This window comes from Apteryx mantelli, chromosome 7 (genome assembly GCF_036417845.1).
Source record: "Apteryx mantelli isolate bAptMan1 chromosome 7, bAptMan1.hap1, whole genome shotgun sequence".
In the NCBI taxonomy this organism is placed as follows: domain Eukaryota; kingdom Metazoa; phylum Chordata; class Aves; order Apterygiformes; family Apterygidae; genus Apteryx; species Apteryx mantelli.
In genome coordinates, this window is record NC_089984.1 from 45,469,820 (window position 1) to 45,482,834 (window position 13,015).

Here is a 13,015-nt window from a genome sequence, read left to right on the forward strand (position 1 = left end):
ATAACTCCTAGTCTTGGGGCATGAGGCACAGCACGAAGGTATGTTTAATGAGACAAACTCACAACCAGAGGGTCACTACAGAATGAGTCTCAAAGTCCAAATCAGGGGTGGGAGATTTACAGCTTCACAATTGTTTGCAATATGATATGAAATGAGTCAGTCAACAAGTCAGAATGATATGACGATATGGCCTAGCTCTTCTGCCCAGTGTCACATAAGGCTCATAAGGTCATAACTCTCCTTCAAACTTACCTTCATGTCTAACAAAATGAACCAGCATGAAAAGCAAAATGTAGTTGACCCAGTATTTCTGCCGTAGCACATTCACTCTAGAATCAGCTGAATCTTTTTCCTTGTCTCTCTGCCATAGGAAATAAAAATGGAGGGTGAAATTGGAACAGATGCTAAAGGAGAGTGTTTGGATCACAAGAATAATTTGAGACCCAGCCCACTAAAAGGCAATAAAAAGATTTTGCTGTCCTTACTGGGAAAATGCACAGAGTTTGTGAAATCTCATGGGGTTGGTACAATTGTGATTGACATGCTCTATTCAGTCAAACTTTCACCATTTCTGGTAAAGTCATTATAAAAATACATAACTGTAGAAAATATTAAAACAGCAGGATTACAAGGCAAGGTGTAGCTAACATCTGATTCAGTCATCCTGGCGAGGTTTCTGTACTCATCACCAGCGGATGGATCTGGAGGATCACCTGTTCCAAATCCATGTTGCCGACTGGTGGCATAGCTCCCAGCAGTACAGCAAGGGCAGTAATTCTAATAAAGCTGAAGCAAATGTGGATGCATTGACAGGTGTGAACACGCGAAGTATGCCTTCCTGTTCCCAACTAGCTGTCACACTAGCTTTGGTAACAACAGTAGATGTGGCATGCAGTCTGATAGTCTGCAAAAACCCATCAAGAATCCTGTAGACTCTCTGGGGTAGCTACATTAGCTAAAGTCTGTACTATCATATCTAGCTGCTATGATAAACTTAACTGGCTGAGATAAAACTAGCATAAGTAAGCCTTCTCTTGCTGCAAACTTGTCTCCTGATTAGAGTGGAAATTCCTGTAGTGCTTAGCAATTATGTCCAGAGTCTGAATTAACCATGCCGACAACTTACCTTGTATAAAAGAGGCTTACTTTTGTATATCTGGTTATCTCTTATAGAATCTCTAAATTTAGAATTTTAGATATCTCATTAAGCAAATTTTAGTGACTGGATTCAAACTTCCAGTTAAAATTCTCCCCATTTCTCAGAAGTTCTGCACAGACTTCCAAAGCCTTTTTAGTCCACCTACCACAACAGGAATCCCACAAGTCCCTCCTCCACCTGTCGATGCCTCACCTAGAGATATGCATTAGATTCACAGAGGTTAAGCAGTATAGCAATTTGTCACTTCAGTAAAGCTTCTCTTACTTTCTCATGTGGCAGTTTCATAAGCAAGTTTGGAAAATTATCCTTATTAAGCTATCATAATGTGATGGTCCAAAATCAACAAGATCATTATTTAATTAAAGAAGTGCAAAATGCTGTAATTGGGAAATCAAAATCAAATTTACAAATATAAACTTTGGGGCATAACTTCCTACAGCAGTTCTACAAGAAAAGATGTGGGGGCGCCATGATATTACAAACGAAGTATCAGGCAACAATATGATGATGTCACAAACGAGGCAAAACTCATTGTTAGATACAGGAATTAGGAGAATTATACGTCAGATACACAAAATGGGGTATTTTGCCTGGTCTGTTTGTTGGTGAAGCCCCAGCTGAACTGCTGCAGAAATTGATCTGCTGGAGCGCTAGAAAGGCATATTAGGATGGTCCTTCTCTCCATAGGCATTGACTGGAGTGCTGTATATAATCCATGTCAAAGGGCTGAGACAACGTTGTGTTATTCCTCTGCTGTCAGCATCCTATCTGCACCCTCTGTCTAATGCATCCTGTTTTGAGGCAGTAAGTCTATTTTTACGCTGTCAAAGCAAAAGATGCAATTTTGGACTACAAAATAGGAGCAGAGTCACAAAAGTTAATAAAGTGCATTGTCAGTAGCTATGTGAATTAGGCTGCACTCTTAGGTCTTAATTAAGATTTCTATGTGGGGCTGTCAGGCTGTTGTCATGCTGGGAATGAATACCAGTGAGTGTTTTTATTCTTGCATTCTGAAAGAATCCTTGGAGTACCACTTCTTGCTTTCATCACAGATCTGCATTTTTGTTTCTAGTGAACAGACATACTGAGAATGCAAATTAATTTTCTGAGATCACTCCCCCCTTCTGCTACGTAAGAAAACACATTAAATGCAAAGGCAAAGCTAAAGGAGACACCTTAAAGATTTCTAAGAGCTGCTGTAGTTCACTTCTGTTTTCTTCAGGGACAAAGTAAATGAGCCACTTTTATTTGTTTGTGCCATTTTAATCACTGCTTGACTCCATAGGTTTATAGAGAAAGGAGCGGTCTCTTGCATACTTACTGTGCTCCCTACACTTGTCTGCTTCATTTTGCTCAACTTCTTCAGTAAGCCACTATATTTTCACATACCTTAAGAAACAAGTGCTGTAAGAATGACTTATTAACAAACATGATCCTGCAAAACACTGCTGCAGTCCTCCATACAAGATCACACGGCTGAGGCTCCGGTGGCACAGCACACATCGTGTCACGGATGCCTCTTGTCACAGGGACCTCACACCTGAGGATTTTACTAGAAAACTTACTTCCCTCTACTTTTGCATCCATCTGTGTGGTCGGAGCGCTGCTGACACCGATACCGGACAGTCACAGCAGGCCACACCTCAGTGTAGCATAAATACCTGAGCGCGGTGTCCTTCACCCTCGGAGCGCCGAGAGGCGCCGTCGGCTCCCCCCGCGGCGGCTGGGACGGGGCAGAGCCGCAGAGAGGGAGAGGCCGTTCCGGTGGCGGTTGCACCTCAGGAGCACACTCCGGCCGTGACGGCAAAGAGCACGCTAATGCACGCGGAATTCCCCGAGTACACACCGCGGCGGAGCGAACAACCACAATCAAAGCGTTGGCAGGTGCCACAAAACATGTAAGTCTAAATTCACGCGTCCACGGCTGAGGGGGAGCTGCCGTGGGCGGAGAGGGGGCGGGCTGGGGGGGCGGGAAGCGGCCGCCGGGCGGCGCGCGCGGGGGCGCGCGGGAGCCGCCGCGGGGACACGCGAGCCGGCACGCGCTGCCCCCTCAGCCCCGGCCATGCGCTTAGCAGAGGTGCTGCCGTAACCTGTCCGCCGACAGCTTCCCCAGGCCGACTGCAGCAGCTGTCGCCCAGAAACTTAGGTACAAAATAAATTATTACCCAGTTGCGCTTAGATTCACAACTAAACACACGCTCCGTTGGCGGAGATGGGTGGGCGGTAGCTCGCTATCGCCATCGCCGGGACACCCCGGCCGGCGGTGCCACCGCCCTGCGGGCGCGGCCCGCGGAGCACCCGGTAGCCCGCACCGCCCTCCCTGCCGGAACGCCGCAGGCGGGACTGCGGGACGCAGGGCGGCGCACGCAGATCCCACCTCGCTGCCGGGCGGCGGCCAATGGGGGTGCAGGAGCCCTGTTCGCGCGTGCACCTCGCTGCCGGGCGGCGGCCAATGGGGAGCGGGGCCAGCGGCGCCGGAAGCGGCGCAGCTGGCGACTGCTGCCACAGGCGGAGGCGGCGGCGGCCCGGTGAGTGCTGCCGGATGCGCCGCGCGTACCGCCGGTTGCGGCGGGGTCCTGCGGGGCCGCCCGGCCTGCCTGGGGCCCACTCCTCGCTGCCATGGCCAGCCTGCCGACCGGCGCCTGGTGCCGGGGGGCCGTCTCGCTGCGGCGGCGGCGGCGTCTGCCTCGGGGGCCGCGGCCCGTGGGGCTGCGGCGTGGCCCGGCCGAGGGGCCGGAGCTGCTGCCGGTCGTGCCACCGAGGGAGGCGGCAGAGGTGTGACGTGCTGGCGCGCCCGCCGGTAGCTGTGCACGGGGTCCCTTGCCAGAGGTGCTGCCTCGGCACCGCCGTGCGGGTGAGGCCTGGCCGTGCTTTCCTCAGGATTCTGCAGTAAGTCAGAGTAGTCACTGTCTGATTCCCCGTTCTGTGACATGAGGATTAGGAGCAGATGCCAACCCTGCAGAGGAATGACGACCCCCTGAAAATGATCGAATTAACTCTTAGCACTGTAGAGATGCTCCGTATGCGTTGAAATGCTGCTTGCCTCTGTGTGCTCCCTATTCTTCTGAGCTCAAGCTTTCCTGAGTCTAATTTTCTTGATGGCTACAAAGCATCGTTACTGTGAGTAGTCACTGGCAGAGTAAAACTGTTGCTTGGACCTCTGCAAACGTCAGCCTAATCAATAAGAGCTGCATTGGCTTCATTCTTCTGGGGTATGGGGAAAGCAGAGCACATCATCCCTCCTGAGACTTTTTTTTCCCCTTCCTCATCTCTTGCATCTGCTTACAAGGATTCTCCATGCCTAAAAAAAATGTTTAAACCCTCCTGACACTTGTGTGACACATCAGAATTCTTATCTAGATTTTAGCTTAACACTTGGTGATAAGCCTCTGTTGGTTACACAGTGTTTCTTCACAGGAGCTATAACAGGATCAGATTAGATTTTTTGTAGGAGGAAACCTGATAGTTCTCTGAAAGAAGTAATAAAACTGTAGATAAAGGTGTCTTGCTGGGCATAATTTACACAGATTTCTAAAAGCCTTTGACAAGGGCCTCTTTAAAGTAACTTTTTTTTTTACTTGTGTACTGTTATGGGTATAACTACCTCTTTCTGTAAGGTTCTTGTAAGAAATGCATTCAGTAGCAGAGTGAGCATCTCGCAGGCTTAACTTTATTCATTTTTCAGCTGCTTTTATGGTTTGTTGCAATATTAGGACCATGAAAGCAATGGTATTTTCCTGTTTTTCTGCAGCATCCAGAGAAGAAAATATCTGCGAGTCACTGTTGATGATGTGTACTCCAAAAAGTCAGCTCAAGGTTTAGTGAAAATCAAAAAGCAAATAGAATATTAAGAATTACCAGGTAAAGAAAAGAAGTGCAAAATTAAAAAAAAAACATATCATGCCACTGTATAAATTCAACTTTCATCAACATTTTAGTACTGTGTGTGTAGTTCTGGCTTCTTTCCCCTGACTAATTTGCTGTATACTTTTTATATGGGGGAGATGTAAGAAGAGCAATAGAAATGATCATAGATATGAAATAGCTTTCATATAAAGAGCTAGTGAGGGCGTGAGCATCCTAAACTGATTTATGAGTGGCAGTGTAGTCTTAGGAGTTGCTGCGCTTCTGTCTTGTTGGCACTAGTTCTCATGAGATTAGAGTCAGGTGAGTCACCTGATCTTTTACCAGAATATTATAGTGATACAGCTGAGCATTAGCATTAGGATGGGGATGGGAACTGCAGCTTTGATCAGGAGGGGTGACAAAACTGGCATTTCTGGTGCCAGAACTGTCTATGGGCGATTGGAATATCACAGCCAGCTTTATCTTGGAAAAGAGATGTGGGAGGGAGGAATGAGAGAGGGTGCATTACAAGTCTGTAAAATCATGAGTGGTGTGGAGAAGGTGAATAGCTGCACACGGGGGGTGAATAGCCCCAGCCCACACAAGGCTGGAGAACTAGAAGTCTATTCAGGGAGTTGTAACTGTTTCTTTGTCCTGCCTGTGTACTTTATCTGGGCATCTGCCAGCAGCTGCTGTCCTTACTGATTTCCTTCCCCCTCCCCTCCCATTAGGTTGGGATGCCATCTTATCTTTCATAAAAACTAAATGCCTTCTTGATTCTCTCCAACCACAAGAGAAGAGGGGGACACATCATTGTGAGGGACAGAGCACTTAAAAAAGGAGGTAGGTAAAGGCAAATAGCTCAAAAATAAGGTAATGGAGGGAATGCTGAGCTGAGTACTCACTGCTCCCTGAGGCTGAGGTGTTGATAAATGATGTTTTGAGTCATGCTCTACCTGGAGAAATGACAGGACAAGGGCCTGGAAATAGATTCTACAGTCAATGAATTTCCCCCAGACTTTCTCCACAAAAAATTGTGTCTGACTGGCTTAATAATGGCCAGAAGGCATTTGTTGAAGAGGTTACACAGTGGGACCTTGGATGTGGAGGGTATGAATCAAAAGGTTGATTGGGGGCAGGGTGCACGGAAAGTGCAACCAGTACTTCTATAAGAGATTCTGGAAGAACTGGAGGAGAGCAGATGCCTAGGGTGCTAAGTGTAGATGTCTGTCTGTCTTCTGAAATACTAAACTAGAATGTTGCCTTAAGTTTATGTTTTTCAGACATCTTTTCTCTCTATCCTTGCATTTCTCTGACCAAAAAGTCTCCTGAATACAAACGTGTATCCAGGTACTCGATTTTCACCTTGTCATTTGTTACTGCACCAGCTGTAGTTATTATTAAACTTTAATTCACTCTCCACTGATTTTCCTGTATGACCTTTTGTACCTGTACAGCCTTCACTTGATGGCTATATGGAAATTAATGATTTTAAACTGGGATGCTAGCTCTATTATTTTTATGCTTAATAGCTGGTAGAAGCTGATGTTTTGCTGCTGGGCAGTGGAAACGGATGATAGAAGAGATTAGCCAGACTTGGTCCAGGCAAGAGTAGAGTGATGATGGTAAGAGGAAGGAAATTCTTGAAAGATATTATTAAGAAACCATATTGCATTTTAGGACTAACACTTGATTAAATTTACCAGTGTCCTTAATTCCTCACTTAATAATTTTGATTAAAGCATCCTCTTTCTGTGTGTGATTTTCTTTTTCTTTTTTTTTTTTTTAATTGGACAATAAAAAAGATGAGTCTTCACACAGTGTCTAGGACTGAATTGTGTCTAGGACTGAAGGTGAACTGTAGCAAGTCTGCCTGTCAATTCAGATTGTTAATACAGCGTGGTGGTTCCTGTGCTTTTTCTTGAAAATGGAATTTTGTTTAAGATTTCTCAGGGTATTCACTGCCCTGAACTGTCTGAAACCACACTTTTCCTTTGCTGACTCCCTGTTACGCTTGCCGTGCACTGAGGTAATGAGCTTCTAACTAGGTAGGAAATCTAGGATTCCTTGCAGCTAACAAGCTTCCATAAGAGCTGCTGGTTTTATGGGGAAAATGAAAGCATTTTGATTTTTAGCTTCTCTTCAGTTTTTCTTACTGATTCTTCTACCTCAGCATCTGAAGAAAGCAGCCTCTAAGTAACAGCATGGGTTGAGGGGAACCTGTTAGTTTTTGTTTGGAAACACAGTTCAAAGGACTTGCATATATTAAAAATTAGCCAGGTGAGTCTAAAAAAGGAGCATTTCCCTTTTTTGCTACCTGTTTAAAAATCAAATCAAAGGCTTAGCTTAATATAGAAAATCAGCTGTTGTGCTGATTTGCCTCTCTAATCATTGTTTTGCCTCTCTTATTGCATGTGGATGACCTGGAGTTCTAGAGTTGGAATTGTCTTTTTTTCTGCATTTTTACACAGCAAGATTCTTAATCTTTGCTGATAATTGGATTGGGGGCCAAAGGGGGGCAGCAGGGCTCATGTGTGCTACAATAATAAAAACAAATACTGTACCTGATCATGTGGCGATCTGCAGGGAGTCTTTTAACAAAGACGTGTCCCTGTATTTTTGGGGGGCTTTTTTGGCTTCGTTTGTTTTCCCTCATGAGGAGGTAGCGAAATCCAGTGTAGCAGCTCCTCATGTCCGATAATTGAGAGTTAGGTCCTCTGTAAATTCTTGATTTTGAGGGTTTTTTTAATGAGTTTTTCCAACCTTACCCCTATTGCTCAAATACTGTACACTCTCCATGAATTTTTTCCCACAGTCCTGAGACTTTCTGAGATTATTATGTTTTCTGATCCCAGAAGGTAAAACTTCAAAGATTAAAAAAAGGACCAAATATTGACTTCTAACAACATGAGAATTAGTGAAGCTGGAATTTGTTTGAATTACAGTAAGCAAATAGGAATATAACAGCATAGTATAGACAGGGGACAGTATAATTCTTCAGCTGAACTGAGGAACTGCTGTGAATTTTGTAGTATCTTTGAAGATGAGAAATTGCAGCATTTGTGGCTTCTACTAATTGGAGTAATAAGGTTGCTTTCTCTCTTAATTTAGAAATGAATGTAAATGGGAGATAAGTGAAGAGCAAAGCCAGTACTCCTTCTGCCCTTGTGGAGGGGTCTAGGGTACAGTGGAGAAGACAGAAGAGGTAAAGCCAGTCTCAAAAGTTTGGCTATGTAAGTCCCTTTCATCTCCTACCCACATCAGATTTCAGAGACATCTGAAAATAGGAAGAATCAAGGTCAAGGAAAGCTGGGTGTGGGAGATGGGTAGGCTGTCTGTGCTGTGGGTAGGGCTGTCTGGACTAGTCTGGGACTAGACAGAAAACAGTTGTTAATGCTGTAACTGTAAAGCCCTGGATTTTGTGCTGCAACGTGGAGTAGAGTTACATCATCTGCTGGGACAGCAGGATGGGAAGGTGTGCGTGCCGGTGGGAGGGATGAAGCTGGAGTGGCTGAGGTTACATCAGCCAGTGGGTTAGTTTCCAGTCTGTTCTTGAGGAGCTGATGTGGCTTGTGCAGCCAGAACATCTGGGATTGGCTGCTGCAGATCAGCTGACTCTGCCTTCAGCTGCATTTACAGAAGTTTAGTCTTTTCTGTCTCGTGGTTTCCCTGCAGTTGCTGCTTCTGTTAGAAATCTTTTGTCACAGTTTCAACAGGAGGGGTCAGGTATGGAAATTCAGGTGCATCTAAGTGCTCAGGCCAGGAGTGACACCTGTAGGTGATAACTGTGCAACAAATGATTTGTGTGTGTGTTTTATATTAAGTTACACTTCCTGTCTATGCTTGAGTGGGTTCTGCTGCCTGCCAACAATGTGAATTGCTTACTTCCTTAGCACCTGCCCTGTGCAGGATGGGTGGCAGGCAGCTGGAGGTCCTAATCCTGTGTCCAGTGCTGTTGCTGTACAACCCTACATGTGTTGCTTAACCTACTTGTGTACTAGGTATAACAAAATGGAACAGTATTGAACTTCTACAGATGTTATTTTTGGTTTGAGATATTAAGATTGGAAGTATTAAGGGATACTTAGAACAGTTCTTCTAACAAATCAATGGCAGAAGTTTCTACAGCTGCACAAGGTAATGTCTTAGGTTGCGGACTGCTGTGATCCATTGTCTTACTGGAATGGATTCTTGGTAGAAAAGTATTGCATGATATGTTGTTTTGCATTGCCTGTTCTCTCTGTGTGTAAACTTCTATAAAACTTGGGCAGTTATTTATGAACTGTTCTAAAGACAGTGTATTTGAAGTTTTTCTTTATGTTAATCAGTTCTAATGTGCAGCTTCCTCTGGGAAGGTTTCTTGTTTCTGAGTTGCACTTAAACTGCAGGGTTTTTTTCTTACAAAAGATTTAATCGGTAAGATAACAAAGCCATTTAAATAACAAAATCCCTAAATGTTCCAGAGGACTTTTTTGTGTGTTATGTCAAAGACTCAGTTCTTTAAAATCGTGTGTATTTCCTTGAAACTAGACTTACCTCTGCTTTATTGCTTAAGTGTGGAACACTATAGCTCTTTCACAGGAGAGTAGTTTCCATTTGTTTTTCCACTTGTGGAACATCTTAAACCCTTAATAACTGAGTTATGGGCCTTTATATATAGAACTGTGTAATAAGTTTAGTTGTTTTTTATCAGCCAAGGGCTAATAGGTGCAGACATCCCATGGGGCTATAGCCAACAGACTGAAAACTTGTGATATAGATGAGTTTTTCTTTTTTCTTTTTTCTTTTTCTTTTCTTTTCTTTTTTTTTTTTTTTTGGTAAAGGTACTAGTTTTAGGATTTGAGACCTCTGTTCGACTTCAGATTGCCCTAGAAAGTTAACTTAGTCTCATTGCACTGATACAGAACAGAATCTAAATGTATTGTGCTACTTAACAGCTGTTACAAAGATAGTAAAATCATGAAAATGAACCAGTTGGTAATGCTTTCTATAAGAAACAATATAAGGGTAACTCTCATCATTTTAAATAAATGATCGGAGAACTGCATTTTTAAAAGGCAGCTCTGGAGATTAGTTTAGAGTGAGTAGATTTGCCTAGCAATGAAGAAGAGACTTTTGAAAGCTGATGCTAGAGTCCTCCAGAAGTACCCAAATAATTCATTTTGCATTTCTCTTTAGTGCCCCCCCCCCGACCCTGTAAGGAAGAAGTTTGTTGTTGTTGTTGCTGTTGTTTTGGGTGTGGTGTTTTTTTCCAATTATGTGGGGTTTTGGTTTGTTACTGAAAAGTAGAAGCATTCCAGGTATGGAAATGGCAGAGATGGGAATGGAGTGTGAGTGGAATGAAGGTGAGGATTGAAAATTAATTTGAAATCTTAAAGTGAGTGAGGAGAGAGGAAGGAGTTCTGCAGCCTTGCAGTATCCCTAAAGAAAGCTTGTCACTCATAGAAGGCCCTGTGTTTAATGTCTGTTTGTGCTTTCTGACAGCATCATTTCCCTTTCACATATCTCCTCTTTTTTTCTTGATGTCTTCTGCTACTTTAGAATTCCTGATCCAGTCTTCCTGTTATCTTAGTCTGCTTGCCTTTCCTCACAAGCTCATTTCAAGAGCATGTTATTTCTTTCCAGTCTGTTTCCTACAAAGGATCCACACTATCTACCACTTCTCACACCTACCTCATTTTCTATTCACTCTTAGCAAAGCCGTCTCTGGTAAAGGAAAGCAAGAGGCAGTCTTCCAGGATGATGATGTTGCTCTTAGTTGCAAGTAGCCCTATAAAGAGATTGTGAAATGCTTCTCTGGCAAATGAGTAGGAGCAACCAAGGAGACGGCACAGTTTGATCTAGCTAATATGGGTTTGTACTGTAGTGACAGTGCAACACCAAGCAAGGGATTGGAGAACTCTAGATGTTACAACTTCTCTTCATTTTTTTTTTTTTCCCCCCTCTAGCCTTCTCTATGGAGAAAGTTTTGACTTCTCTTCATTGTAGCTGCACTCACTAATAGTCCTTCTTTTTCTTTTTTGGGGAAAGCATGTTTTGTTCTTGATCTTTATTATTAATCTTCTGCAAGCAGGTAGGGAACAGGGGCCTTCCAGCTCCTCTGAATTACAGCCTGAGAATTCTGCAAAACTGGGAGAGTGGGCTGTCCCTTGCACAAGTAAACTGCATTAAGACTATAAAGAGTCCTTCTGGATGTGTGTGGGGGGGGGGGGGGAAGGAGAGAGATTATAGATGGAAGTTCACTGATATTTAACCAGTTTCTCCCTCCCTCCCTCCCTCCCTCCCCCCTTTTAACTTGCAGATATCCTTGATTTGCAGAAGGCATCTCAAAATGTTGTGTCGAGCTGCTCTGAGCCCTCTTGTCCGTTCCCCTGGATGGTGCTTTGTGTTATCGCCACATGCCATCGCAGCCATTTCCCGTTTGTGTATGTATGAGAGAAAGCACGCGTTTCTAATAATGTCGGTCAGTATGTGCCTGGGCCTGCCTTATATCCTTTCCTATAATGAAAAGAAAATTCCCTCATTAACTTCATGCAAAACTTACAGGCTTTGGAGTGAGCTGCAAGTGAAGCTCTACTTTCTTGCTGTTACTTTCTCCCTTAACTCAGTAATACTCAGGCAGATGTCTGAGAGGGTGTATTTCTCATTCTGACATGTATTTTTATCAAAGATTTCTGGTGTAAAAGAACTCTCGCTGTAAAAGTTCTTTGTGTTTCAACCTGGTGCATTCCTGGAAAACAGGATCTGATGATGTCCTCTTCCCCCTGTTCCCATTTCCAGCCCACAGATAACTTGAGTAAAACAGGTATTGGAAGGTGGGAAGCTCAAATTTGTTTGGGTTAGACAAAAGTGCAGAGATACTTACAGGAAACCCGAGCATAAATACATAGGTGTCCTGTGGACAGTGGTTAGGAATATGACATTTTTATTGTTCCCTATTCTGCTATGAAATCCTAACTTGACAGAGGCTTTCACTCTCTATATGATTAGCAGACTGAAATAGAGAATGCAGGGATAGACAGATTCCCTCTTGATCTAGTAGAGTCAGTGGGATAAAAATATCAACTGTTTGCCACTGCATGCAAGCTTCATTTCATTTTCCATTGCTCTGTGTGTTAACCCAATAGTTCTCTTTTGTTGGTATTTATATGAATTATTAAATAATGAAATCTTAAATCCTGAACTTCTTTTTCTGAGCTATAGCTCAGTTGACTTCTACGTTGTAGTATTTCTAAACATACTACGTTTTCCAAAGTCAGTGAAATTCTCCAATAATTAACCTTAACGTTGTGAAAATTGTTCCTCAGCTCTGGAACAACTGACAGTAGTCAGTAGCCATTATTGGAGCAACTTTGAGTAATCAATCAGTTGCATTCTAAAGCTGGTTTGAAAATTATCTGTTTTGTTTTGCTCTTTGCTGTTTCTGTTGCGATCCTGTTCAGCTCAAGTGTATTTTAAATAGTCCTGCGTCTTCACTCCTGGGAAACAACCCTCATGCAGGTTGCATAAAAGGATCTGCAGTGCCAAAAGTCTCATGCATTTGTATTTTTTTATTGTATTGTATTATTGTATTTTCCCTTCTTTAATAAAGAATTAAAACTATTGGCAAGGTACTGGATATGAAAAACTGGAATGCTTAGAAACTTACTTGAGTGAAAAGTTGACTGGATGACAATATCAGTTTCTCCCTAATTCCATGTAAAACAAATTCCTGGACTTGCATCATCAGAAATATTTGTATGTATAACCTTGGAGCCGATTTTTCTCTCTCAGTGCAGTCTAAAATAACAAAAAGACAGGTTTGCACAGTGGATGGCCAGTTTAGCAGTTATAACTTTAGTGTAGATGAATGGAATTATCTGTCCATTCCAGAATTGTTGCCTTTCTCCTCGCTTTTATGAAAATTAAGTGTGGTGGGTTGTTTGTTTGGTTTTTCTTTTTTTTTTTTCCAGATATTGGTTGTCTTTCAATAGCTGCCTTCTTGGAACTTTCTAAACCCTAGAGCTCTAG

General features: G+C 43.3%; 1 protein-coding gene across 9 annotated transcripts in view; it reads left to right on the forward strand.

Annotated features, from left to right (window-relative positions):
* Nucleotides 1–2,963: 2,963 nt before the first annotated feature.
* The window catches only part of ALDH18A1 (aldehyde dehydrogenase 18 family member A1), a 33,581-nt gene continuing 23,529 nt past the window's right edge, over nucleotides 2,964–13,015 (forward strand). For 3 of the 9 annotated variants that reach the window (XM_067300404.1, XM_067300406.1, XM_067300405.1), the window contains exons 1-4: nucleotides 3,630–3,687; nucleotides 4,911–5,020; nucleotides 5,737–5,848; nucleotides 11,307–11,430. In XM_067300404.1, coding sequence (XP_067156505.1) covers nucleotides 11,337–11,430 — 94 coding nt within the window. In that variant the 5' untranslated portion in view covers nucleotides 3,630–3,687; nucleotides 4,911–5,020; nucleotides 5,737–5,848; nucleotides 11,307–11,336. Of the gene's footprint in view, nucleotides 3,058–3,621; nucleotides 3,688–4,263; nucleotides 4,280–4,910; nucleotides 5,021–5,736; nucleotides 5,849–8,128; nucleotides 8,239–8,716; nucleotides 8,732–11,306; nucleotides 11,431–13,015 lie in introns of those variants that run through there. The other 6 variants (XM_067300401.1, XM_067300407.1, XM_013944270.2 and 3 more) reach the window with 6 other exon arrangements.